The 22,818-nt window shown below is 44.3% G+C and overlaps 1 protein-coding gene across 2 annotated transcripts in view; it reads right to left on the minus strand.

Annotated features, from left to right (window-relative positions):
• mthfd1l (methylenetetrahydrofolate dehydrogenase (NADP+ dependent) 1 like) overlaps positions 1 to 18,543 on the minus strand; it is a 76,668-nt gene extending 58,125 nt beyond the window's left edge. The window contains exons 1-15 of one of the 2 annotated variants that reach the window (XM_038962308.1): positions 18,202 to 18,543; positions 17,178 to 17,262; positions 16,968 to 17,018; positions 16,782 to 16,835; positions 15,884 to 16,008; positions 15,584 to 15,684; positions 15,010 to 15,146; positions 14,556 to 14,667; positions 12,676 to 12,832; positions 12,223 to 12,396; positions 8,767 to 8,903; positions 8,450 to 8,496; positions 7,493 to 7,600; positions 6,551 to 6,625; positions 5,008 to 5,110 (exon numbers count right to left, since the gene is read on the minus strand). In XM_038962308.1, coding sequence (XP_038818236.1) covers positions 5,008 to 5,110; positions 6,551 to 6,625; positions 7,493 to 7,600; positions 8,450 to 8,496; positions 8,767 to 8,903; positions 12,223 to 12,396; positions 12,676 to 12,832; positions 14,556 to 14,667; positions 15,010 to 15,146; positions 15,584 to 15,684; positions 15,884 to 16,008; positions 16,782 to 16,835; positions 16,968 to 17,018; positions 17,178 to 17,262; positions 18,202 to 18,437 — 1,702 coding nt within the window. In that variant the 5' untranslated portion in view covers positions 18,438 to 18,543. The remainder of the gene's footprint in view (positions 1 to 5,007; positions 5,111 to 6,550; positions 6,626 to 7,492; positions 7,601 to 8,449; positions 8,497 to 8,766; positions 8,904 to 12,222; positions 12,397 to 12,675; positions 12,833 to 14,555; positions 14,668 to 15,009; positions 15,147 to 15,583; positions 15,685 to 15,883; positions 16,009 to 16,781; positions 16,836 to 16,967; positions 17,019 to 17,177; positions 17,263 to 18,201) is intronic. The other variant, XM_038962309.1, reaches the window with a different exon arrangement.
• Positions 18,544 to 22,818: the final 4,275 nt, after the last annotated feature.

Below are 22,818 nucleotides of genomic sequence, written 5' to 3' on the forward strand. Positions count from 1 at the left end.
CTTATCAATGGCGGTTATGATAACGTTTAGGACCTTGAGCGTGGCTGAGGTGCACCCATGACCATCTCGGAAACCAGATTGCATAGTGGAAAAGGTACGGTGGGATTCGAAATGGTCAGTGATCTGTTTATTAACTTGGCTTTCGAAGATTTTAGAAAGGCAGGATGGATATAGGTCTATAACAGTTTGGGTTTAGATTGTCTCCCCCTTTGAAGAGGGGGATGACCACGGCAGCTTTCAAATCTTTGGGGATCTCAGACGATACAAAAGAGAGGTTGAATAGCCTAGTAATAGGGGTTGCAACAATTTTGGCGGATAATTTTAGAGAGGGTACAGATTGTCTAGCCCAGCTGATTTGTAGAACATCAGCTGTCTGGATTTGGGTGAAGGAGAAGCGGGGGGGGTTGGGCAAGTTGCTGCAGGGGGTGCTGAGACGTTGGCCAGGGTAGGGGTAGCCAGGTGGAAAGCATGGCCAGCCGTGGAAAAATGCTTATTGAAATGATCGATTATCGTAAATTTATCGGTGGTGACAGTGTACAGTGTTTCCTATCCTCAGTGCAGTGTGCAGCTAGGAGGAGGTGCTCTTATTCTCCATGGACTTTATAGTGTCCCAAAACTTTTTGGAATTAGTGCTACAGGAAGCAAATTTCTGTTTGAAAAAGCTAGCCTTAGCTTTCCTAACTGAATGAGTATATTGGTTCTGACTTCCCTGAAAAGTTGCATATCACGGGGGCTATTCGATGCTAATACAGAACGCCACAGGATGTTCTTGTGCTGGTCAAGGGCAGTCAAGTCTGGGGTGAACCAAGGGCTATATCTGTTCTTAGTTCCACATTTTTTTGAACGGGGCATGCTTATTTAAGATGGAGAGGAAAGCACTTTTAAAAGAGCAACCAGGCATCCTCTACTGACGGGATGAGGTCAATATCCTTCCAGGACACCCGGGCCAGGTCGATTAGAAAGGCCTGCTCGCTGAAGTGTTTTAGGGAGCGTTTGACAGTGATGAGGGGTGGTCGTTTGACCGCGGACATAGTACGCACGCAGGCAATGAGGCAGTGATCGCTGAGATCCTGGTGGAAGACAGCAGAGGAGTATTTAGAGGACAGGTGGGTCAGGATGATATCTAAGAGGGTGCCCATGGTTACGGATTTAGGGTTGTACCTGGTAGGATCCTTGATGATTTGTGTGAGATTGAGGGCATCTAGCTTAGATTGTAGGAAGGCCGGGGTGTTAAGCATGTCCCAGTTTAGGTCACCTAACAGTACGAACTCTGAAGATAGATGGGGGGCAATCGATTCACATATGGTGTCCAGGGCACAACTGGGGACCGAGGGTGGTCTATAACAAGCGGCAACGATGAGAGACTTGTTTCTGGAAAAGTAGAAGCTCGAATTGTTTGGGCACAGACCTGGATAGTATGACAGAACTCTGCAGGCTAACTCCGCCCCCTTTGGCAGTTCTATCTTGTCGGAAAATGTTATAGTTACAGAATTGTTAATGTTATAGAAATTTCAGGATTTTTGCTGGCCTTCCTAAGCCAGGATTCAGACACGGCTAGGACATCGGTTAGCGGAGGCTTCTAATGTTAACATGCATGAAACCAATGCTTTTGCGGTTACAGAAGTCAACAAAATGAGAGCGCTTGGGGAATGGGAGTGATTCTCGGGGCTGCAGGGCCTGGGTTAACCTCTACATCACCAGAGGAACAAAGGAGGAGTAGGATAAGAGTACGGCTAAAGGCTAAAAGAACTGGTCGTCTAGTGCGTTCAGAACAGAGTAAAAGAAGCAGGTTTCTGGGCACGGAAGAATAGATTCAAGGCATAATGTACAGACAAGGGTATGGTAGGATGTGAGTGCAGTGGAGGTAAACCTAGGCATTGAGTGACGATGTGAGAGGTTGTGTCTCTAGAGGCACCATATAAACCAGGTGCGGTCACCGCATGTGTGGGGGGTGACTTATTTGAAGTTATGAACTTGGAAACATGCATGACTGATTACCTTTTAATTAAATAATGGAACATTTGAACGTGGAAGAGACTAAGTGCCAATAGAGAAGGTTAAGGTGAGTTCTTAAGGTCTCACTCAACAGTTAATCTAAACGCCTAATAATGGAGGTTTAGGATTGGTTATTCTGTGGTTAGTTATCCACCAAGACCAGAGGAAATCACAGGAGTCCAACATCGTCCTGTGCTTTAATTAAATAAAAACAGACGTGCACAAGCCATTAGCTGGCAGAAATACAGATGTGTGCACAGACACACGCATATGTAGTAACACTGTTTTTAATCTTCTGGAAGCACACTTCAACGTGCCCTTTTGAGCCTGCAGAGTAAATACCCCATCAGGCATAACACTGTTCAGGCTCCTGACAACCTAAAAACAACATTATTCCCAGAGGGGTGAAAAACTGTGCCCCTCACTCACCACACCCAGTTATCTGGGCCTCTGACTACTGCACCCCTTTGGGGGACTTGGAGGCATGAGTTAAGGGTGGGACAGACAGAGGGAGAATACCCATTGAGAGTGAACCTAGAAATCACTCACTACCTATGAATCCCAAGACCCTCCACCCCAGGGTTTCGTTTGGAAAATCTGGCGCCAGACAAGTGACCGGGATGATTTAAATTTGTCGGACATTCGAGACATTTACTGGTCATCCATATGCATTAGGGGCGTAACCCATCCACCCAAACAGCTAGCGCCATCAAAACAAGGGATATTGGCCAAATTAACATGTCCTTAAAAAACAGCCTATAACTAATTACAAAAACACTATTCCTTGTTTTGATCTGTACATATATATTTTTTACCTTTATTTAACAAGGCAAGTCAGTAACCCACTGTTTCTAGGCCGCCATTGAAAATACGAATTTGTTCTTAAAACTTCTTGTCAATAGGGGGGCGCTGTTTTCACTTTGGAAAAAATCGTGCCCAAATTAAACTGCCTCGTACTCTATTCTAGATCGTACAATATGCATATTATTATTACTATTGGATAGAATACACTCTCAAGTTTCTAAAACTGTTTGAATTATATCTGTGAGTAAAACAGAACTCATTTTGCAGCAAACTTCCATACAGGAAGTGAAAAATCTGAAAACGATGCTCTGTTCCAGGGCCTGCCTATTCAATTGCCTAATATTTATCGATATGCATGCACTTCATATGCCTTCCACTAGATGTCAACAGGCAGTGGACGGTGGAATGGGGTGTCTAGCTTGATCTGAGGCCGAACAAGAGCTTTTGGAGTGACAGGTCTGGAAATTTCTTTGTCTTCTCTGGCGCGCGAAGTACGTCGACATTGGCTTTTGAAAAGCGTTCGGTATACACGGCGGATATCTCCGGCTCTGTTTTTATTTGATACATATTAGAAAAACATCATAAAGTAAGTTTTTTCAACCGAGTTTCATCAGTTTATTCAACGTTTATTGGGACTTTTGGAGTTTTCCGTTCTTTGCGTCGAGAGAAACTGGGAACGTCATCAACATTGGCTAGCATTGTGGCACGAATTCGACAGGAGAAAAGGACATTCTAAAACCAAACAACGATTTATTCTGGACAAAGGACTCCTTGTACAAGATTCTGATGGAAGCTCAACAAAAGTAAGAACAATTTATGATGTTATTTCGTATTTCTGTGGAAAATGTTGATTCCTATTCTCTGCCGTTTTGGCGGGCGCTGTCTCGCAATAACGCAAGCTGTTTGTTATGGTAAAGTTATTTTAAAAAATCTAACACGGCGGTTGCATTAAGAACCAGTGTATCTTTCATTTGCCATACAACAAGTATTTTTATGTAACGTTTATGATGACTTCTTTGGTCAGATTAGGTGAGTGTCCAAAATATCTCCGGACATTCTGGGGAATTGTTGCTACATATTCACAATGTATAACCACGGTTTGCAGCTCGAAATATGCACATTTTCGAACAAAACATAAGTGTATTGTATAACCTGATGTTATAAGACTGTCATCTGATGAAGTTGGTCAAGGTTAGTGATTCATTTTATATCTTTTGCTGGGTTTTGCGAATGCTATCTATGCGGTGAATAAATGCGGTTGTGTGTTTGGCTATTGTGGTAAGCTAATATAATGCTATATTGTGTTTTTGCTGTAAAACACTTTAAAAAAAAAAAACTGAAATATTGGCTGGATTCACAAGATGTTTATCTTTCATTTGCTGTACACCATGTATTTTTCATAAATGTTTTATGATGAGTATTTAGGTATTTCACGTTGCTCTCTGTAATTATTCTGGCTGCTTTGGTGATATTTTTGATGGTAGCTACAATGTAAAACTATGATTTATACCTCAAATATGCACATTTTCGAACAAACCATAAATTTATTGTATAACATGTTATAAGACTGTCATCTGATGAAGTTGTTTCTTGGTTAGTGACTAATTTTATCTCTATTTTGTCGGTTTTGTGAAAGCTACCTATGCGGTGGAAACATGGTGAAAATATGCGGTTGAGTCTTTGGCTATTGTGGTTAAGCTAATATAAATACATATTGTGTTTTCGCTGTAAAACATTTTAAAAATCTGGATTCACAAGATGTTTATCTTTTATTTGCTGTATTGGACTTGTGATTTCATGATATTTATATGCTATTATTTACTTGTGGCGCTATGCTAGTCAGCTTTTACTGATGAGGATGCTCCCGGATCCGGGATGGGTGTTAAGTAAAGGTTAACTGACTTGCCTAGTTAAATAAAGGTTAAAATATATATATTTTTTTTAAGTAAAGGGTTGCAAAAGGCGACTAAATGGTCACAGTCTGGAGTCCTGCCTGGTAGGCTTTTCACTATAGGCATACTCTCCAACTTTAATTTTAGGCCAAGGCTCCTTTCTTGCTTTCCCTCTCCCAGCAGCACAATTGGCCGGCTACAATTACAATTACCGGCTAACGGAAACCCGCTCCACCCCTCAAATCAACACATTAACCAATCATGTGGGGGGCCTGTAATATGGGAAGAGGGAATAACTGATTGGACAGGGTCCTACCTCTCTGCCAGGTGACCTTGGCGGGGTCGAGATCGAGACGGACAAAGGAGCTGACCTCCTGTGGCGTGAGTGCACTGGGGTCAATCTCACTGATGCCCAAACGCTAGAGCAGGAGAGAAAGAGAGAGAGATGATAATGTCAACAACAGCTTATGAATCATGCAGTGGTAAAGCCAGCAACATAACACCTGCATCCCACTGTTGGCAGGCCTCTGAAGCTAAGATGGGTTTGTCCCTGGATGGGAGGCCAGATGCTACTGGAAGTGGAGTTTGAGGGCCAGTAGGAGGCACTCTTTCCTCTGGTCCAAAAAAAAGTATATCCCATGTTAGTGATTGGGGACATTGCCCTGTGTAGGGCACCATGTTTAAACGGGTGTCCTGACTCTCTGTTGTCACTAAAGATCCAATGGCACTTATCATAAGAGTATGGGTGTTAACCCCGGTGTCCTGGCCATAATTCCCAATCTGGCCCCTCATACCATCATGGCCACCTAATCATCCCCGGCTTCCAATTGGCTCATTCACCCTTCTCCCCTGTAACTATTCCCCAAGTCGTTGCTGAGAATATGATCTCAGTCAACTTACCTGGTAAAAAAAAGACCGTTCAATGCGGTCCAAAAGGCTTCATTTTCCAATCTGACATCTATCTCTTATCCTAGAATTTCCCTGTGATGTCTATCATATCACCTTTCCCAACTAAAGGTAACTGCAAAAATAAAGGAGACACTTGAGTAAATGAGGGATACAAAGTATATTGAAAGCAGGTGCTTCCACACAGGTGTGGTTCCTGAGTTAATTAAGCAATTAACATCCCATCATGCTTATGGTCATGTAGAAACATTCCCAGTAGCCCATTATTTTGGCTACCATGGCTAGAAGAGATCTCAGTGACTTTGACAGAGGGGTCTCAAAGAAGCATGGCGGTTAAAGGGTATGTGTGTCTTTGTGTGTCTCAGTCACCAGATCTCAACTCAATAGAACACTTATGGGAGACTCTGGAGCAGTGCCTGAGAGTGTTATCCATCAACAAAATACCAAATGATGAAATTTCTGGCAGAAGAGACTGATCTTTCATTTATGTCTAGTCCTAGATTCCCTTCATTAGACAATTCTTAAGAGACTCCTCCAGTCCTTCAAACTGATGAATATTTCACATCCTCCTGAACTTCTCCACTCAAGTCTTCCTCAAGTTGTGTGTTTGTGTCTCTGAGGCTGTGTGCTGGTTCGGAGGACCTCACGCCTCCATCTCCTATCTGTTTGTCATGTTTTAACAGTAAGCCGGACTGCTATCAACACTCCTATCAAAGTCCTATGGTAAACCATAGAGTCCTATATTACTCTAACTGTAATCCAAACAGATGAGTGAGTGGTGATGTTGAGGGGATAGTGCTGCAGAGTGAGAGGTACTATGAAGGGACGTTGGACGACCAGTATATCAGCTCACTGAGGCCACCTAGTGGAGGTCTTAGGGATATAACTGGGCGAGGTAACTGAACAATAGCCAGTACACACAGGACTTTAGGCAGTGAATTGGGTGGACTTACACGTAGCCTGGCAATCTGTATGGGAGAGAAGCGCCTGACTCCGTTCACTGAGGGGACCAGTCTGCTGTATAGAGCCTGGAGAGAGACGTAACAGTAAAAGAGAATATATCAAGTGGTCATGTCATAATTCATACACAATATGGAAGTTAAATGGGTCCTGTGACAACATTGTGATCACACTAGTGTCACATTTAGGCATCTAACAACGCTTTGAAGGGATTTGCATGGAAGAACTCGGAATACACTGACATATCCCTCCTATACGATGTTCACCAAATAAGGAATTCCCCTCGACCACGCCCACAAATTGGGGAAAACAAACATGCTTTTGGGGAAAACAAACATGCTTTTGGGGAAAACCCATGCCGACAGAGTAATAGAGCCTGCGAGAAGAGCCTTGTGGTTTCAGGCTACTCGGCATGGGAGATTGTGGGGACCCGGTGTCCAGGTAGGCTACAGGTAGTTGTGCGTTGAAAACCGTTATATCATAGGAAAGACATTTAACTTGTTTAGTATCGTCCGTTTGTAACTCCTCACTACTTGCATCTGTAAAGTACGTTTGTTTGTGTTGTTGGTCATGGCTAGCATAATGTTCCGGTCGGTAGCTAGCTAGCACGCACATGGCTGCTAGCACCGTCAAGAAAAGGGGCATGAGCCCCTACAATATTATGTTTTTCTAAGTAGTGAAAACACTCAGGAACAGGCGATGTTGAAAAGCAATCTTCAGACATGTACTTTTCTTAAATTTAGTTTTATAATTGTCTTAAACAAGCAGACAAGAAAATGGAGTTTGAACGTTGCAGCTATCTAATACTGACTGGGAATACACTGAAACTATTTACATTGTGATGTCAATATCATTTTTAGGACAACTCTGCATTCTGATGGCATAACTCTCCATTGTGATGTCAGAATCACTCTGAATTTTGACATCACTGTCACCTTGTCTTTCTGGGTGGCCTCGTGCAGCATCCGGGCATCAATGGCAGCGGCCACCAGGTTATTGGCTGCAGTGATTGCATGGATATCACCTGTCAAATGGAGGTTGAACTGAGAGAGAGAAGGTGGGACAGAGAGACAAAGAGTGAGAGAGATAAAGAAGATGGGACAGAGAGACAAAGAGAGAGAGATAACAATGGTGGGACAGAGACAAGGGAGAGAGATAAAGAAGGTGGGACAGAGAGATAAAGAAGGTGGGACAGAGAGACAAAGAGATAAAGAAGGTGGGACAGAGAAACAAAGAAGGAACCGAGAGACAAAGAGAGAGAGAGAAGAGTGAGCAAAAAGAGAGCAAGTCATCAGATTCAAAAGTGAAATAACTACAGAAGTGAAAACTCAATTTACTGAATTTCATTGACCAGAGTAGAGTTCCATAGAAAACCAAGAGGGAGGGTTATATGCAATTTCAATCAGGCTATATGCTATGTCTCATACTGTGACTATGAACTCATGTTGCCCTATACTTGACTGGACCCCCACCTCTGTGACTACACTACGACACACAAAGATCACAACAGTCAGTGCCCTTACAGTCCAAAAGACTCCATCATCTAGTTTAAAGATCCATTTAACAGCCACTGGACTATTGAGGAGCGAAAGAGAGAGAAGAGGGGGGAGTTCAACGGTGCTGGTGTTTGTGTTGAAGGCAGGGAGGCTAGGAGGCTGAAGAGCCTTCTCTGAAGTGTCTGTCTCTCTGACTTTGAAGTCTGACGCCTCCCTCCCCATATCCCTCCCTCCAGCTCTCACCCTCCACCTTGTCTCTTCACGCACACTTTAGTCACAGAGAATGTTATGCACGCGTTGGGGTGTGTGTGTGTGTATAGTTTAAACATTGGTGTGTTTGTGTAGCCCCTTTGAAGCCGTGGGTCCAGCTGAGAGCTGCCTGTGTGTGTCTCTTACCTCCTCCATAGGGATGACCTGGGCATATCCCCCTCCCGCGGCACCCCCTAGGAGAACACACAGACAAAACACACAGTGAGAGCGAGACAACAGGCACAAGGGAGACAGGAGTACTGCTGAGCTGTGGACTAAGTAAACTACTCCACCTCCATTCCCTTACAATCTGAACAAAGATGTTAACAATTAGCATCACACAGACAACATTCCCTTACCATTCTCCTCATAAGAAGCAGATGGATATGTGAACAGATGAATTTATTAGCATAGATATGCTTTCTCTAACATAGATATACGAGTAGAGATCTGCCCTCTCTGACCTTTGACCCCAAAGGTGGGCCCCTGAGAGGGCTGTCTGAGGCAGGCGAAGGAATTGAGCTTGAGGTGGGCAGAGAGAGCCTGGACCAGGCCAATGACGACCGTGCTCTTACCCTCCCCCAGGGGGGTCGGAGTGATACTGGTGTTGGAGGGAAAAGAGATAACATTAAGAGAAAAGTACACACACTAATAGAGATGTATTTGTGCTGAGTATAGTTCTAGAATGAGGGACTCAAAGCAGGGGGAGTGCATTGGTCTCACATCATCTAATGTGTAGGTTACTGGTCCGCTCGTGCTATAGTCTAATCAGCAGCATCTGATCTCACAGCCCTAACCACATTTAGCCTGTATCCAAGGCAACCAGATTCATTAGTCCAATTGGACTAATTCATGTGACCAATTGGTATCTCGCTGGACATTATAGAGATGAATGAATCAAATATAAAAGTGAGAACCCTGTGAGACCTATTAAAAAGTGACTTAAATTGCAATCCGTCTTTTAACCCAATGTTGCTCAGTTTGTGGTAAGAGGTGGGAAAAGAGAGAAGAAAAAGTAGAGGCACTTTCTCTCTCCCTATCCGGTGAACATGCTCTCTTCTTCTGACAACAATTGAGTGAGGCCCCTCGCCTCCAGAGGGCCCGCAGGGAACAAAGACGGATCCTTAAGGAGAGGGAGTGTGTGTGTGCCCACACGAGACCGAGGGAAGTAAGAGCCGGATAGTGAATCAGTGTGTACAGTGCCTTCAGAAAGTATTCATACCCCTTGACTTATTCCACATTTGTTGTGTTACAGCCTGAATTCAAAATGGATTAAATTGACTCTCCCCCCCCCCCTCACACACACACAACCCCATTTTGACAAAGTGAAAACGTGTTTTCAGAAATGTTTGCAAATTCATTGAAAACGAAATACCTTACATAAGTATTCACACCCGAGTCAATACATGTTAGAATCAACTTTGGCAGCGATTACAGCTGTGAGTCTTTCTGGTTAAGTCTAAGAGTTTTGCACACCTGGATTGTAGAATATTTGGACATTATTGTTTGTTTAATTCTTCAAGTTCTGTAAAATTGGTTGTTGATAATGTCTTGCAATAGATTTAAACCGATTTAAGTCAAAACTCAAACTGGGCCACTCAGGAAAATTAAAATGTCATCTTGGTAAGCAACTCCAATGTATATTTGGCCTTGTGTTTAAGGTTATTGTCCTGCGGAAAGGTGCATTTTTCTCCCAGTGTCTGGTGCAGACGGAACCAGGGTTTCCTCTAGGATTTTGCCTGTATTTAGCTCTATTCTGTTTCATTTTATCAACAAAAAAAAAAGATGTATTTAGTTCTTGCCAATGACAAGTATATCCATAACATAATGCAGCCACCACCCTGCTTGAAAACATGAGTGGTACTCAGTGATGTGTTGTATTTGCCCCCCCCCAAAAAATAACACTTTGTATTCAGGTCATAAAGGTCATTTTTTGCAGTTTTACTTTAGTGCCTTGTTGCAAACGGGATGCACGTTTTGGCATATTTTTATTCTGTACAGGCTTCCTTTTCACTGTCATTTAGGTTAGTATTGTGGAGTAACTACAATGTTCTATCACAGCAATTAAACTATGTAACTGTTTAAAAGTCACCATTGGCCTCATGGTGAAATCCCTGAGCAGTTTCCTTCCTCTCCAGCAACTGAGTTAGGAACGACGCCTGTATCCTACTTAGTGACTGGGTGTATTGATACACCATCCAAATTGTAATTAATAACTTCACCATGCTCAAAGGGATATTGAATGTCTGCTTGAAAAAAAATTGTCTCCCTGGAATTTGGTTGAATCCATATTTGAAATTCACTGCTCACCTTATAGATAATTGTATGTGTGTGGTACAGAGATGAGGTAGTCATGAGGTAGGTAAAGCTCTGCCTTGTCTCAGCTCACTGGTCACGATAACACCCACCCGTAGCACGCGCTCCAGCAGGTATATCTCACTGGTCATCCCAAAGCCAACACCTGCTTTGGCCACCTTTCCTTCCAGTTCTCTGCTGCCAATGACTAGAACAAATTGCAAAAAAAAAATATATATATATATATATATATATAATAATAAAAATCGCTGAAGCTGGAGACTTAGATTTCCCTCACTAACTTTAAACATCAGCTACCTGAGCAGCTAACCGATCGCTGCAGCTGTACATAGCCCATCTGTAAATAGCCCACCCAATCTACCTACCTCATATTGTTTTTATTTACTTCTATGCTCTTTTGCACACCAGTATTTCTGCTTGCACATCATCTGCTCATCTATCACTCCAGTGTTAATTTGCTAAATTGTAATTATTCCGCTACTATGGCCTATTTATTGCCCTACCTCCTCACGCCATTTGCACACAGTATATATAGACTTTCTTTTTCTATTATGTTATTGACTGTACGCTTGTTTATTCCATGTGTAACTCTGTGTTGTTGTTTGTGTCACACTGCTTTGCATTTATCTTGGCCAGGTCGCAGTTGTAAATGAGAACTTGTTCTCAACTGGCCTACCTGGTTAAATAAAGGTGAAATAAAAAATAAAATAAATAAAAAGTCATTCAAAAATCATGTTAAACACCATTATTGCACACAGAGTGAGTCCATGCAACTTACTATGTGACTTGTTAAGCACACTTGTACACCTAAACTTATTTAGGCTTGCCATATCAAATGAGTTTAACATTTATTGACTCAAGACATTTCAGCTTTTCATTTTATATTCATTTGTAAAAATGTCTCCAAACGTATTTCCACTTTGACATTAAAGGGGTATTGTGTGTAGGCCAGTGACACAAAATTCAGACTAACATTTTTTGTGTGGAAAAAGTCAAGGGGTGTGAATATTTCTGAATACACTGTATGTGTTTATGTGACAGTGTGTGGGAGAGTGTGTGTGTGTGTGTATGCTTGTGGCAGTGGGTTGGAGACAAAAAGAGTGTTTAGCTCATTTGAACCTGTGTGTGTGTGTGCTGCTGCCGGTCTGCCAGGGGTTGGGGCGAGTGGCAGCAGTGCATTCCTCAGCCAGACACATGAAAGGAGGCAGTGGGGCCTGATCTGTCAGAGCAGCAATGTTCACACACCCTTCAAAGAGGGGCCGGCCCTGACCGCCAGGGGCCCTGACAGGTTTGAGACAAGGCTCCACGGTCTCCTGACCCCTATCCATCTCCAAGAAGAAGAAAAATATATATATCTTTCTCTCTGTTTCGCCATCTAAAAGAAAAAAACCTACTGGCAGCTCACTCTCTCTCGTAGAATTTGACAAGAGGAAACCCAAACAACCTAGTTCCCAGGCATTTGTAGTAAAACTAACAGTGAGCACATTTTTGTGAGCAGTGTAGCGAGAATAGAGAATCGTGGGGGGTGGTAGAAACACAAATGTGCAAAGTGGTGAAATTCAAACTAGAATAAATTCCTTGCCCAGACGGACGGTAAGACTCACCCAGCCACCAACACATATTTCCCATCAGGCTGTTCTCTGAGGCGATCCAGGAGTGAGAGGCGGACCTTAGCTTTGGTTCTGCCATAGGCCTCAGTCTCTTCCTGCAGCAGGCCTATCTCTTGGGCCAGCTGGTCCACAGGCTTAGGGGTCTGGGCACGGGAGATCTCTATGTCACTGTGGAGGAATGGGTGGACAAGTTACCTCAGACCTTATAATACAATATTATCTAAACATCGCTTAGAATACTGAGAGAAGTCCTTTTGTGAGATCTCCTACACTTGAGACTCAGAGAGTAGATGAGCTGAGGTTTGTCAAGGCAAGAAGAGATGTTGCCTCTCTTAGCATCATTCAAAGGTTGTGCAAATGGGAGCTTTGTGTTTTGTATAGAGGGATGTGGTTTGTTCCTGGGTTGACCCAGGTAGCCCAGTGACAAGGGTACGTCCTGGTTCTTACCTGGGTACAGGTGACAGTGGCTGCAGCTTGAGGCTGCGGAGTGTCCAGGGTCTGTACTGTTGCCCCTGGGCCCAACGACTGCTGCTTTGCACCACGTTCTGCATCCGGAGGGCTGCTGTTAGGGGTCCCACTCCAGACATCTCCATTCCATGATCTTCTGAGACAGACATACAATGTTATAACAACTCAATTATAAGGTTAAAACAGTTGCATGCTGAATTTCTATCTACAGTACATTCGGAAAGTATTCAGACCCCTTCCCTTTTTGTTACGTTACAACCGTATTCTAAAATTGATAAAATGTATTTTTCCTCAATCTACACACAATACCCCATAATGACACAGCGAAAACAGGTTTTTAGAAATGTCTGAAAATGTTACACACATAAAAAACCTTATTTACATAAGTATTCAGAGATTTGCTATGAGACTCGAAATTGAGTTCAGGTACATCCTGTTTACATTGATCATCCTTGAGATGTTTCTACAACTTGATTGGAGTCCACCTGTGGTAAGTTCAATTGATTGGACATGATTTGGAAAGGCACACACCTGTCTATATAAGGTCCCACAGTTGACAGTACATGTCAGAGCAAAAACCAAGCCATGAGGTTGAAGGAATTGACCGTAGAGCTAAGAGAAAATTGTGTCGAGGCACAGATCTGGGGAAAGGTAACAAAAAATGTCTGCAGCATTGAAGGTCCCCAAGAACAATGACCTCCACCATTCTTAAATGGAAGAAGTTTCGAACCACCAAGACTCTTCCTAGAGTTGGCCGCACTGCCTTTGTCAGGGAGGAGACCAAGAACCCGGAACTCTAGAGTTCCTCTGTGGAGATGAGAACCTTCCAGAAGGACAACCATATCTGCAGCACTCCACCAATCAGGCCTTCATGGTAGAGTGGCCAGACAGAAGCCACTCCTCAGTAAAAGGCACGACAGCCCGATTAGAGTAAGCCAAAAGGCACCTAAAGGACTCAGACCATGAGAAACAAGATTCTCTGGTCTGATTAAAACACAAATGAACTTTGGTCTGAATGCCAAGCATCACGTCTGGAGGAAACCTGGCACCATCCCTACGGTGAAGCATGGTGGTGGCAGCATCATGCTGTGGGGATCTTTTTTAGCAGCAGGAACTGGGACAAGTCAGGATCGAGGCAAAGATGAACGGAGCAAAGTACAGAGAGATCCTTGATGAAAACCTGCTTCGGAGATCTCAGGACCTCCGACTGGGGCAAAGGTTCACCTTCCAACAGGACAACGACCCTAAGCACACAGCCAAGACAAAGCAGGAGGGGCTTCAGGACAAGTCTCTGAATGTCCTTGAGTGACCCAGCCAGAGCCCCAACTTGAATCCGATCGAACATTTCTGAAGAGACCTGAAAATAGCTGTGCAGCGACATTCCCCATCCAACCTGACAGAGCTTTAGAGGATCTGCAGAGAAGGGGAGAAACTCCCCAAATACAGATGTGCCAAGCATTTAGAGTCATACCCAAGAAGACTCAAGGCTGTAATCACTGCCAAAGGTGCTTCAACAAAATACTGAGTAAAAGGTCTGAATAAATATATAAATGTGATATTAGTTTTTTTTAATATAAATTTGGGGGGGGGTTCTAAAAAACAGTTTTTGTTTTGTCATTATGAGGTATTGTGTGTAGATTGATAAGATACATTTTTTTTTTTTAATCTCTTTTTGAATTAGGCTGAAACGTAACAAATGTGGGAAAAGTAAAGAGGTCTGAATACTTTCCGAATGCACTGTATATTACAGAATCTATCCAGCAGTGAATTAATTCATTAAAAGCATATTGTGACCAAGCAGTTCTGTAATGTCCCTATGATGACGATGTTCCCCCCTGATTGACACAGGTCAGTCCTACCGGTCATAAGAGCGGAGCCACAGTGGATGACTGCAGTCCCAGATCTCAGCCATGTGGGAGGGACATCCATATGCCCCGCAGCCAACAGGACTACAGCGTTCGCCTGCATCACCTGGGGAAGAGAAAAGAAGAGAGAAAAGAAGAGATGGAGAGCATAAGACAGAGGGGAAAGAGTGAGACAAATTAAATTATAAATTACATCCTTCAGTAGTTCAAGCACAGGGTAATAGATGCAGATAGGTTTGACTTTAATCTCTGCAGGTCTTCAAAGCTCTGTCAATCTAATCATGGCATGACAGCAATCAAACACACCTCACATGTTGTTTCAGCCTCAATTAGAGCTACACTGCCACCGAGTGGTCAAAACACAAAGTGTCTATTGAAACACATTTTGTAAGTGTACCTTGTGAAGGTGAATGTGTGTGTGCGCGCGCATGCATCTGTGTGTACATACCTGTTTCTGTAGACCCTCAGAGCTCCTCCGGCTGTTGAGGACCACCATACCTCTTCTCTGCATCAGGCATTGCAGGGCCACCCCAAGGGGTCCTTCACCCCCCACCACCAACACGGTCCTTCCCTCCATAGGGGTGTCTACAGAAACAGGAAAATATGGTATAAGAAATACAGTATATATTTTTTCAACCGTACACTATACATGCATCTCATATTCCTAGAATAGTCCCTCCTGGGGTTCCATAAAAGTGAGAGTATTCAGTAGTCCAGTGTTTTTCTTATGGTGTATTAGTTTGGTGTCATCGTTTTCATTCGACTGTATCCATATGTGGATCATCTTCCCTAAACTAATAGCAAAGCTATTTCAACTGGATAGTAATCCAATCCATACATTACAATTTGAACACAAAAATTATTTGACATATGCATTACATATAGTACATACTCGCTAGGCTTATCAGTGATGAAGAACTCTAGCTGCGTGACTTAAGTTACACATAGTGGTCTCCATTGCTGGTATGCTTTGAATTACTTCAGTCTAGTTTAAGTAGCAGTGTGACACTTTCTCTGCTCACCATGTCTGGCCAGCAGCTCCATGACAGCGTTGGCCAGGGGGGGTGTGAAGCCCTGGCTCATATCTCCTCGCACCAGCCTCCCCACGTTCAGGTCTGACACACTACAGTATAGTCAGGACACACACGCATAAAGTAGGGTACAAGTAGTAGACATAAGACATTGCTAGTGTAGCATTGGCAGTAGGCTGGCTAGGTGGTTTTAGAACAGTTCTCATGTGGTGCATTATGAATGAGCAATAACTGGGTAAGGCTAGAGTATAGATCAAATGTGTTTAGCTGTGTTTGTAATGAATGTGTTACCCGTCCACGTCCTTCTCTGGTCTGAGTGTGTTGAGGACCCGGCTGGTGAGGGAGGTAGGGGGGAGGTGGAGGTACACACCATGCACCCTGGGATCCTCATTCAGCTTCAACACCTCCTCTATAATCTACACAAATAAAGAAAGAGGGTGTCAGGGAGAGGGATAAGGATGGGGTGGAATTGGGAGGGAGAAATGACTTCAGTTAAATCATAAAAAGGTAAACTAGCAAGAATGTGGCCCTTGATGTCTAAAAGTGTGCACTCTGAAGGTGAGAGGTCAACCACTCAGGCAACTGATAGTGACCTCAGCTGCCCCTGGAAAGAGAGAGTGGGTTAGTGGAGGTAAAGAAACATGGAGGGAGAGAGGAAAAGAAAAAGAAAACATGCACCGAGGACATAGTGAAAGTAGAGCAGCAGACACCTCAGACACGCTCACGGAAATCCAGACATCTACTAGTCCCATTCCAAAGATATCCAATTTCACCTAATACACACAGGACCATGATCACCACCCTACTGTGGAAAAGGTCATTCCCAGGTCCAGAGCTGGGAAGGAAGGAACCTCATAAATGTACTGTGTTGAAAGAGATTCAACAATTTCCTACAACAACTATCTAGTATTCGGGGGAGATCCATGACATTATGTCCAATACTTATTGATCATTGAGAGAGACCGTGTGTGGTTTGACTCATTAGACAGGCAATGGAAGAACAAGATATGCAGATGCATTCACCTGACACGCGCACGCACACAGACAGTAAAGTGAATGTCAGGCAAAATTTGACTTGCAGGGAAGGGTGGGAAAAAGGCAACAGCCAATAACGTGATGTCCAATCACAGTGAGTGTTGTTGGGTTGTGGTGGGAATTTGTGTAGTAGGTATTGGCTGGTTTGACTCACCTCATCTTCAGTGCATTCTCTGGGCAAGCAGATCTGAATAATGTTCAGGCCAATCTATAAAACGAGGGATTCAGGGAAATGAACAGTGGGAAAACACCAACAGGTATCTTTACTTCTACTGAAAGGGTAGCGTAAATGTAAAATTACTTTTTTCAAGCTAAAGAGAAACAGAATCACTTAATGTACCTTTCCAGCCATCTTCTTGTTGATCTCCAGTAAACGGTCATCCTCATCTGCCTTTGAGACAAGAATACAAAGCCTTGAGCAACATAGACACACACCAAAAGCTTCAATAAAACAATCACAGGGAAGCCCAACCCCAACTGACAACGGCCAAGCACAGAAGTAATTTAAGGCCACAGTGACCTACAAGACGGTAGGCTAATGCCTGTTTACCTGTATGATAGCCAGCGTAGGTTTGAGTGCAGGGTGGCCCCTCTGCAAAGCCACCATCTCCTCTTTGGTTCTTTGAACATTCTCCCTGCAAGAGAAACCGGAGTCAGAAAAACCCACTCATCCACACTGAAGACCACATATTCACATGTAGTCCTAGGGGCAAGCTATGGAGGAAGCAGCCGAAAACAAAAGAGAATCCTTGGCATGACAATGTCGATCACATACTTTTCAAGCAACTGGTGGTCAAGCTTTATCATTATGATTGGATTGTAGTCAGATATCATGTTTGGAAGTGTAAATCTAGATTGTATTGGTGGCTACAGTGACAGTTTGATCATTCAAATAAAAAGGGAATGAACCACAAAAGAAAAACAACATATGCAAATATTTTGTGAAATGATACTTGTGACCATGTTATTAGTAATAATTACATAAACTTTTGCTTACAGAGTGTGTGGGGACTTTGTGATCTGTGCCACGTTGCTGTGCCAAGTAGCCTACTACTGGAGGTTGAGTCAAAGCCAGCCATGGGGAATGGGGATTGTACACTGAACTACATATGGCGACCACCATGTAAACAATTAATTGTGGAACATTTGTTTGTAGCCTTTACCGGAAACGTTTTCATGTATCTGTTACAATATGTTGCAATTACACGTGTGTGAAACATACATGCCAGGGGCATGGGAGTAGGAACAGTGGAAAATTGCATCAGCTGGGTGGTAGTAGTTGGTTAGCAGCTCCTTAAAATATGCCGATCACACGCGGGAAGCTCAGCTGGCTACAAGCCAAATTATGAAGACGAACTACTGCATCAACTTTAATGAAACTGACTACATCTTACATGAAATACAACATTACAAGTAGCGTGGATGTTCGCTGTATTCATCGAATAAGATGCTAACGTTAGCTGGCTCAACTACCTAGTTGGCTACATTCAGGAAATAAGTGAGTTGGCCATTCGTTCATGTTACGAATGGTAAAAAAAGACATTGACTGAAATATATTGAAAAGCTTTGTTTACCTGATAGTATTTTCGTAACCCGGTCCATCCGTTTGCTTTCCTAACTTGGGTGCTTTTTCCGCGGAGGTAGTGCCGCTTATGGAACTAGCAGCCCGGAGAAGCAACTGGCTGTTGCTGGAATGACCTAGCGGTAGAGATCTCTTCGCCAAGCCGAACACCCTGACTCCCGTACGAGGTTGGTGTACGGATGGGGTCGGTAAATTGCGGCAGGCATGGCGAAGTGTAGAAAGCCTCATGATTCTGATGAAATAGCGGGTTGTTGATGTTAACTACCGACTGGTGAGACTCGGAACCCGTGATATTAGAGAAACCGGTAGTGGTTGAGACACTATGCAAGCAGCGTGTTTGTAAAGCGAGGAACAGCCCACGTGCCACCCCCCCCCCTCCCTTTTTTTTATGGGGGTTTGTATGTGTGTGTTATATTAAACATAGAGGGAGTAAAATGTAGGCAAGCAATAAACATTTAAGAACAACTACTAGTCGAATAAGACATGGGAGAGATGACGAATTTTGGCAAAGATATTTATTTATAGATTTATAGACACTTGAAACAAATAGCCAAACCGAAGACATTACTAGTGCCTCCCCCGCGATCAAACCGCCATAAAAAAATCTAATGAAACGCAGCCTAACGTGGTCATTGACAGCTGCCTTTGTAGGCTAGACTTTGCTGCGCTACAAGGCCTTGGGATGAGATGTAGTAAGATTGGTTTAGGAAGTAGGAGGCTTAAAAGCAATGGAACAGATCAGCAGCGGTAGAGTCAACTGTGTTTATGTTCCATACAGTGCCAAACGATACATAAACTCGATTGGAAAAAAACATTAAGCTAAAATTCTAATTATTTTTAGTCTAAACCCATGGCTTGGACCCTTAAATGTGACATGCATGCTACAAGCATCAGTATCCCATGGACTGCCGTTATGAGGTAGTCTATCCGGACATTATGTAGCTGTAAAATGCGCCGAATACAACTGGTATATACTTTACCGTGAAATGCTTGCTTATGAGCCCTTCCCAACTATGCACAAAAAAAATAGTAGACCTAACACAAAATTAATGAAATACACAAGAATGGAGCTATATTCAGGGAAGTACCAGATATACAGTATATGTACATATGTCCAGGGTAAAGTAACAACCCAGCTCGCACATTTGAATCCTTGGAAGTTGTGGGAATGTATGTTTTTGGTTTCACATTGGTTGTGGAAATGAAGCCATACGTTTCCTGACCGGTAAAACTGAACGTTTTTTAAATGTTCCTAGAACAGAAGTGAAAATCTCACCTGTTCTGGAAAATAAATTTTTACGTTGCAGGGAGGTTCTGAGAACATTTTACTCTGGTTCCTTGAAAGCTTTCCTGGGAGGCTTTATTAACGCTCTGAGAATGAAAATTATAGGTTATTTGCAGGAATTTTTTTATTACTTACATTTTTTTTCATTGAATTTATTATTTTTTAAATTTTATTTCACCTTTATTTAACCAGGTAGGCCAGTTGAGAACAAGTTCTCATTTACAACTGCGACCTGGCCAAGATAAAGCAAATCAGTGTGCCAAAAACAACAACACAGAGTTACACATCGGATAAACAAACATACAGTCAATAACACAATAGAAAAATCTGTATACAGTGTGTGCAAATGAAGTAAGGAGGTATGGCAATAAATAGGCCGATAGTGGCAAAGTAAATACAATTCAGCAATTTACACTGAATATGTGTAGATGAGGATGTGCAAGTCTCAGCTTTTCATAGATAGGCCTCCCGAGTGGTGCAGAGGTCTAAGGCTGTGCCACTAGAGATTCTGGGTTCGAGTCCAGGCTCTGTCACAGCCGGCCGCGACCGGGAGACCCATGGGGCAGCGCACAATTTGCCCAGCGTCGTCCGGGTTAGGGAGGGTTTGGCCGGCAGGGATGTCCTTGTCCCATTGCTCACTAGTGACTCCTATGGCGGGCCAGGCACAGTGCACGCTAACACGGTCGCCAGGTGGACAGTGTTTCCTCCGACACATTGGTGCGGCTGGCTTCCGGGTTAAGTGGGCATTGTGTCAAGAAGCAGTGCGGCTTGGATGGGTTGTGTTTCGGGGGACATGAGTCCGTACGGGAGTTGCAGCGATGAGACAAGACTGTAACTACCAATTGGATACCACGAAATTGGGAAGAAAAAGGGGTAAAAGTTTTTTTAAATAAACTAAAAATAGAAGCTTTTCATAGATAGCTTTTAATAGGTTGTAGTTAATCACACAGACTAAGAAGAAATAGACTAATCCATTGGTGCAACCTAGAAGTATGTAGCTCAAACACACAATGTTTAAAAGGGGTTAGAAGTCCAAATCGTACCATGACTCATTGGGTTAATGTTCTTGGAACAATTTGAGAACATTACTTTAAATAGAACCATGAGTAAGCTTGTAGGTAAGCTTAAATTCATGTGCTGAAAATGTTTATGTTGGTGCTTTTCTATTTCTGTGTTCTCTGTTTGTGCTTTTCTATAAACCAATTTCTGTGTTTGTTGGAACCTCTCCAGTGCGCTGATAATAAACAATGATTCATTTAAGATTGACTTTGAGTGTCCCTGTGTAAGAATTTCCACGACATTCCCAGAGAAGAACGTTGTTTCTTAACAATTTCTGAACTATTTGAGAACATTCCCAATGTAAACCCAGTTGGAGAATATTCCAAGAACATTACCAAATTAAAATGAAATGTGACTATGTTTGAACTGTTAGGAAATGTTCTGTTAAACTAATGTTCCTTAAATGTCACGTCCTGACCTTAGAGATCCTTTTTATGTCTCTGTTTTGGTTGGTCAGGGCGTGAGTTTGGGTGGGCATTCTATGTCGGATGTTCTATGTTGTCCTTGTGTTGTATTTATGTGTGTTTGGCCTGATATGGTTCTCAATCAGAGGCAGCTGTCATTCATTGTCTCTGATTGAGAATCATATTTATGTAGCCTGTTCCCACCTGTGTTTGTGGGTGATTGTTTCCGGTTTAGTGTTTGTTTTCACCTTTCTGGACTGTTCGTTTGTCGTGTTTGTTGTTTTTGTTTAGTGTTGCGTATTTAATTAAAGAATATGAACACTTACCACGCTGCACCTTGGTCCTCTTCTTCTCCTCCAGACGACAAGCGTTACAGAACCACCCACCACCAAAGGACCAAGCAGCGTGATAGAATGGAGCAGCTAAAGCAGAGCGGCGACGCTATGAGGAATTGGCGCGAGGAAAAGTGCACGAGAGGCAGCCCCAGAATTTTTTTGGGGGGGGCACATGGGGAGATTGGCGGACTCAGGTAGGAGACCTGAGCCAACTCCTCGTGCTTACCGTGGCGAGAGAGTGACTGGGCAGGCACCGTGTTATGCGGTGAAGCGCACGGTGTCCCCAGTGCGCACGCATAGCCCGGTGCGTTACATCGCAGCTCCTCGAATCGGCCGGGCTAGAGTGGGCATCGAGCCAGGAAGGATGATGCTGGCTCAGCGCATCTGGTCTCCTGTGCGTCTCCTTGGCCCGGGGTGTACGGCACCAGCCCTACGCACGGTGTCTCCAGTTCGACAGCACAGCCCAGTGCGGCCTATTCCAACTCCCCGCACTTGCCGGGCTACAGGGGGGATCCAGCCAGGACGAGTGGTGCTAGCTCTGCGCTCGAGACCGCCACTGCGCCTCCACGGTCCAGTGCATCCGGTGCCTCGGCCAAGGACAAGGCCTCCTGCATGTCTCCCCAGCCTGGTGAGTTCTGTGCCTGTGCTAAGCACTAACCCTCCTGCATGTCTCCCCAGCCTGGTGAGTCCTGTGCCTTCTCCCAGAACCAGGCCTCCTGTATGTCTCTCCACTCCAGTGATGAGCCATGGCAAGAAGCCTCCAGTGGTGATCCATGGCACGAAGCCTCCAGTGATAATCAATGGCAAGAAGCCTCCAGTGATAATCCATGGCACGAAGCCTCCAGTGATGATCAATGGCACGAAGCCTCCAGTGATGATCAATGGCACGAAGCCTCCAGTGATGATCCATGGCACGAAGCCTCCAGTGATGATCCATGGCATGAAGCCTCCAGTGAGGATCCAGGGCACGAAGCCTCCGGTGAGGATCCATGGCATGAGGCCTCCAACGAAGGACGTTAGTCCGGAGCCTCCAGCGACGCCCTCTAGTCCGGAGCCTCCAGCGTCGCCCTCTTGTCCGGAGCAGCCGGAGTCTCCCTCTTGTCCGGAGCAGCCGGAGTCTCCCTCTTGTCCGGAGCAGCCGGAGTCTCCCTCCTGTCCGGAGCAGCCGGAGTCTCCCGTCAGTCAGGAGCTGCCGGAGCCGCCCGTCAGTCAGGAGCTGCCGGAGCCGCCCGTCAGTCAGGAGCCGCCCGTCAGTCAGGAGCTGCCGGAGCCGCCCGTCTATTCGGGGCCCGCTGCAAGGGTCCCCAGTCTGGGGTCGGCGGTAAGGGTCCCCGCTCCAGGGGCGCCACCTAAGTGGGCCAAGACTAAGGTGGGGCGGGATCCACGTCCCGCACCAGAGCCGCCACCGCGGTGAAATGCCCACCCAGACCCTCCCCTATAGGTTCAGGTTTTGCGGCCAGAGTCCGCACCTTTGGGGGGGGGGGGGTACTGTCACGTCCTGACCTTAGAGATCCTTTTTATGTCTC

The sequence above is a fragment of the Salvelinus namaycush genome, chromosome 24, assembly GCF_016432855.1.
Source record: "Salvelinus namaycush isolate Seneca chromosome 24, SaNama_1.0, whole genome shotgun sequence".
NCBI lineage: Eukaryota > Metazoa > Chordata > Actinopteri > Salmoniformes > Salmonidae > Salvelinus > Salvelinus namaycush.